The sequence below is a fragment of the Orycteropus afer genome, unplaced genomic scaffold, assembly GCF_000298275.1.
Source record: "Orycteropus afer afer isolate SDZICR_OR568_19922 unplaced genomic scaffold, OryAfe1.0 scaffold00002, whole genome shotgun sequence".
Classification (NCBI taxonomy): domain Eukaryota; kingdom Metazoa; phylum Chordata; class Mammalia; order Tubulidentata; family Orycteropodidae; genus Orycteropus; species Orycteropus afer.
Genome location: NW_006921589.1, coordinates 30,522,912 through 30,528,075, shown reverse-complemented (window position 1 = coordinate 30,528,075; position 5,164 = coordinate 30,522,912). Strand labels below are relative to the sequence as shown.

Sequence of the window (5,164 nt, the reverse complement as noted above, 5' to 3'; positions counted from 1 at the left end):
CAAAAGTCCACAACTCAGCCCACCTTTCTCTTCACCTTCTCTGTTTGTTCCCCAGCCATCGTGCACAGTCCGTGCAGTCCCTGGCTAGCAGGGTGATTTTTAGCTTAATTCTTAGGTCCTACCACCAGTCGGGAATCTCCAAGCCACCTGTACTGTCAGCGATGCTCAGTTCACTGTCAGACTGCAGCTCCGTATGTCTCCTTTTTTTTTGGTATTTTCACTCAAATTTTTCTGCTAGTTGGGGTTTAGTCCACTTCTGTATCCTTCCCTTCAAGGCTCAGGGGTCCAAGATATCTTCTGTGTCTGTGTTAATTGGTTTCCCTTTTCTTTGCTGAAGAGGGCCTGTGCAGTCCTTCTGCCTAGTCCGCTGTCTTGCCGGAACTCTATAGCCTGTATCTTTTATCACTACCTTAAGTAAAATAAGCCTTGGCTTTCAAGAAGAAATTTTGTTCCCAAGATCACTGCAAATCCTCAGATACTACAAATACGACAAGAAATCACTTGCCATGGAATGGATTCTGACTCAGGGTCACCCTATGTGTGTCAGCAGAGCTGTGCTCCATAGGGTTTCCAGTGGCTGATTTTTCAGAAGTAGATTGCCAGGCCTTTCTTCTGAGGAGCCTCTTTGTGGACTCAGTTCCCCGGCCTTTTGTTAATCTCAAATGTATTAACTGTTAGCACTACCCAGGAACTCCCAGATACCACAGTAGCAGGTAGCTCCCCCCCAGTATAGTAACTATAGCTGGGTGTTTTCAGTTTTTAATGATTTCATGAATACATAATTTTTTTTAAAACAAAGTTTCAAATACAGATTTTGTTTGTGCTTCAAAGGACATAATCAAGAAAGTGTAATGGGGGAAAATATTTATAAATCATATATCTGGTAGGGGACTTGTATCCAGAATATATACAAAAACTCTTAAAAATCAGTAGCAAAATGATAAATAACCAAATTAAAAGTAGGGAAAGGATTTGAATAGACATTTTTCCAGAGAAGATATACCAGTGTCCAATAAACACATAAAAAGATGCTCAACATCATTAGTCTTCAGGGAAGTGCATATCAAAACCACAGTGACATACCACCTCATACTCACTGGGATGTTGTTGTTGTTGTTGTTATGTGCCGTCAAGTCAAACCCGACTCATAGCGACCCCTCCTTGGGTTTCCGAGGCAATATCACTACGAAAGTAGGATTGCCCAACCTTCCTTCCGAGGAGTGGCTGGTGGGTTTGAACCGCCAGCCATCTGGTTAGCAGGCAAGTGTCTTAGCCACTATGCTACCAGAGCTCCCCCCACTGGGATAGACATAATCAAATAGAGAAATGGGAATGTGGAGAAACTGGAACCCTCATACACACTGCTGGTGGGAATATAAGTTGGTGCAGTTGGTATAGAACACTCTGGCACTTCCTCAAAAGGTTAAACATAGAATTACCATGTGACCCAGCAGTTCCGCTGTTAAGATTATAGCCAATCTAACTGAAAGCACATATTCATATAGTGGTAGTATTCGTAATAGTCAAAAAGTAGAACCAACCCTAATGTCTATGAACTGATAAGTGATAAAATGTGGTATATATATGTATCAACAGACTCTTGTTTGGTAAATTAATACGTTCATTTAAAAAAAAAAAGTATTATGCCTATACAGTAGAATATTACCTAACCATGAATAAGGAAAAGGAGTGAAATGCTAATATATGCTACAATATGGATGAACCTTGAAAGCAATATACCAGAGGAAAGAAAGCAGTCACAAAGGACCATGTATTGTAAGATCCAATTTATTTGAAATGTCCGGATAAGCAAATCTACAGACAGAAAATAGATTACATACTGGTTACCAGTGGTTAGGGGGGTAGGTGGAATGGGGAGTGACTACTGATGGGTACAGGGTTTCATTTTGAGGTGACAGGAAAATGTTCTTAAAATGGTGGTATTCGTTACACAATTCTGAATATACTGAAAATCAATGAGTTACATACTCTTGAGTGAATTGTATAATATGTGAATTATATCTCAATAAAGATGCTACAAAAGAAAAAAACCACCACTAAAACTGTACTTCTCATTAAATATGGATATACTATCATTAATTAGACTTTGTAGATTGCCTAATATCTGTTTATAATTAATTTCAAAATTCTGCTAATAGATAATGATCAGCTCCACCTCAAAATGTTGTTGTTGTTGTTGTTATGTGCCATCAGGTCGGCCCCGACTCATAGCGACCCCTCCTTGGGTTTCCAAGGCATTATCACTACAGAAGTAGATTGCCCAACCTTCCTTCCGCGGAGTGGCTGATGGGTTTGAACTGCCAGCCTTCTGGTTAGCAGTCAAGTGCCTTAGGTACTGTGCTACCAGAGTGTCCCCTCAAAACATTAGTAGGCATAAAAAAGAGAGTCAAATCAGTCATCAGTGTTAGTTTTTTTTTAGAGCAAGTCTTTACCTTTTCAGACTCAAAGCCATCATTTAATAAATCCCTAAAAATAATACCAAAAGAAATGAAACAAAAGAGGTTTATGTTCTCTGTGATAAGTACAAAGATGATAAAATTATGCAGTATGCCCACTTGAGCTTTTTCCAACAACCATAGGCTCTGAGTACCCATGATGAAGGAACTTAAAAATTAAATAAAAATAGTAGTGTACATGCAAGTAAAATATGAGAACTTTAGCTATTTCAAAACTGTCACTGTTTCTCTAACTCATCCTCTGGGTTTGAGCAGAAGCGTTTTATAAAGCTGTTTATGTATCAGGGATTAAATCAGCAACATTCCTATAGATGCATTAACCAAGTAGATCAATAGTATAATTTTTAGACTATTTAAACTCTCATTTAAAAATATTCAAATAACATTTGCCCACTTTCTATAATAAATTTTGCCCTGCAAAAAATTAAGCCATTTAAAAAATTCTCATAAGATTCTATTTAATTCATTTACTTGACACTTTTTTTCAGGATGATTTTATTTTTAACTATTTTAACTAAGATGATATTGGTGATAAAAATTATTTAGTTTCTGACAACCAAATATAAAAGATAGATTATCATAAAAAGCAGAGAAAATTATGTATTTAGACATGAAAGAAAAAGATTAAGAGAAGCTTTACTCACTAGGAAATATGAAGGAATTTTGAAGGTTTTGTTTAATGCCTTGTTATTTATTCAGTAGTCACTATTCTCTTTCATTCTACACATGCAGGTTTGACTGCGCAGATCGACAGTTCCATTCAATCCCTGCTACCTGGCAAGCTCTCATGGATAATCAGTATGATGTCAAGGAGCTTATTCCTGAATTCTTCTATTTCCCAGAGTTTTTGGAAAATCAAAATCGTAAGAAATAGAGAATTTTACTCAACCAATCTTAATGGAATAACCTGGAAAATGTCTTTCAGTAATTTTTTTGTGATATTTTACTGATTATTTGAGGTTCATTCAGTCTATGAATTGCTCAGTGACAGGGTTTAACCAATGCCCAGATAGCAGTCTTATGTTCCAAGGACGTGTTAGTAGGAACTAAGGTAGATGAGTCAATTTGAATTGGTAAGAGAATTTGTCAGAGTGCATTGTTTACGAGAGAAACAAAAATAGCTGTATGCTTTTTCAGCCATTTAGCCATTTAGATTAAACATCTTTGAGTGAAAACTAAGATAACCATTTATATCAGAGGTCAACAAACTATGGGTCTGTGGCCCAAATAAGGCCCACCACTGTTTTTCATAAGTGAAGTTTTATTGGAAAACAGCCAGCCCATTCATTTATATATTATCTGTGCCTGCTTTCACAGTGTAATTGTTTTTGTTGTTGTTATGTGCCATCGAGTCGGCCCCGACTCATAGCGACCCCTCCTTGGGTTTCCGAGGCAGTATCACTTCGGAAGTAGGATTGCCCAACCTTCCTTCCGAGGAGTGGCTGGTGGGTTTGAACCGCCAGCCGTCTGGTTAGCAGGCAAGTGTCTTAGCCACTATGCTACCAGAGCTCCTCACAGTGTAGTAGCAGGTTTGAATTTTGCAACAGAGATCATATGGCACACAAAGCAGAAAATACTTATTTTCTGATCCTTTATAGAAAAGTTTGCTGCCTCCCAATTTAGAACAATAACAAGAGACAAAATTGAAATAATGATCAAGTATAAGTCTGTCACTGGAAAATGACAGTATTTGAAAATTCACATTACTTTTCAAGTAAAGAAGCTGAAGCTAAATACAGTCTTTAAAAAATATCTAGATAGTTTATTGAAACTATACAAGTACTTTTTCTATGAGATACATTGCTGTTATTTTTTGTTCGGTGCCATCGAGTCAGCTCTGACTCAGAGCTACTCTGTGTACAACAGAATGAAACACTGCCTGGTCCTGTGCCAACCTCACAATCTTTGCTATATAAGAGCCCTTTGTTGCAGCCACTGTGTCAGTCCATCTTGGTGGGGGCCTTCCCATTTTTCATTGCCCCTCAACTTTATCAAGAGTGATATCCTTCTCCAGGGAATGGTCCCTTCTGACAACATAGCCCAAAGTAGGTGAGATGAAGTCTGGCCATTCTCACTTCCAAGGAGCATTCCAGCTGCACTTCTTCCAGGACAGATTTGTTATTCTTTTGACAGTCCATGGTACTTTAAATACTCTTTGCCAGCACCACGGCTCGAAAGCATCAACTCTCCTTTGGTCTTCCTTGTTCACTGTCCAGCATTCACATGCATAAGAGGCTATTGAAAATATCATGGCTTGGGTTTAGCGCATCTTAGTCTTCAAGGACTTTGCTCTTCAGCACTTTAAAGAGGTCTTTTGCAGCATATTTGTCCAGTGCAATATGTCTGATGTCTTAACTGCCGCTTCCATTGTTGTTGATTGTAGAACCAAGTAATATGAAATAGTTAACTTCAGTCTTTTCTCCTTTTATTGTGATGCTTTGTATTGGTCCAGTTGTGAAGGTTTTCATTTTCTTTATGTTGAGATGTAATCCATACTGCAGACTGAAGTCTTTAATCTTCATCAGTAAGTACTTTGAGTCCATCCTCACTTTTAGCAAGTGTGTTGGATTGGGTTCTCTAGAGAAACACAAAAACCAGCAAAGTATATATATATATATATATATATATATATATATTTATAGAGAGAGAAAGAGAGAGAGAGAGAGAGATTTATCTTAGATAAATGG

The 5,164-nt window shown here is 37.8% G+C and overlaps 1 protein-coding gene across 1 annotated transcript in view; it reads left to right on the top strand.

Annotated features, from left to right (window-relative positions):
- Window positions 1-5,164, top strand: part of NBEAL1 (neurobeachin like 1) — a 209,665-nt gene that overhangs the window by 176,090 nt on the left and 28,411 nt on the right. The window contains 1 exon segment of the mRNA XM_042783564.1: window positions 3,210-3,340. Coding sequence (XP_042639498.1) covers window positions 3,210-3,340 — 131 coding nt within the window.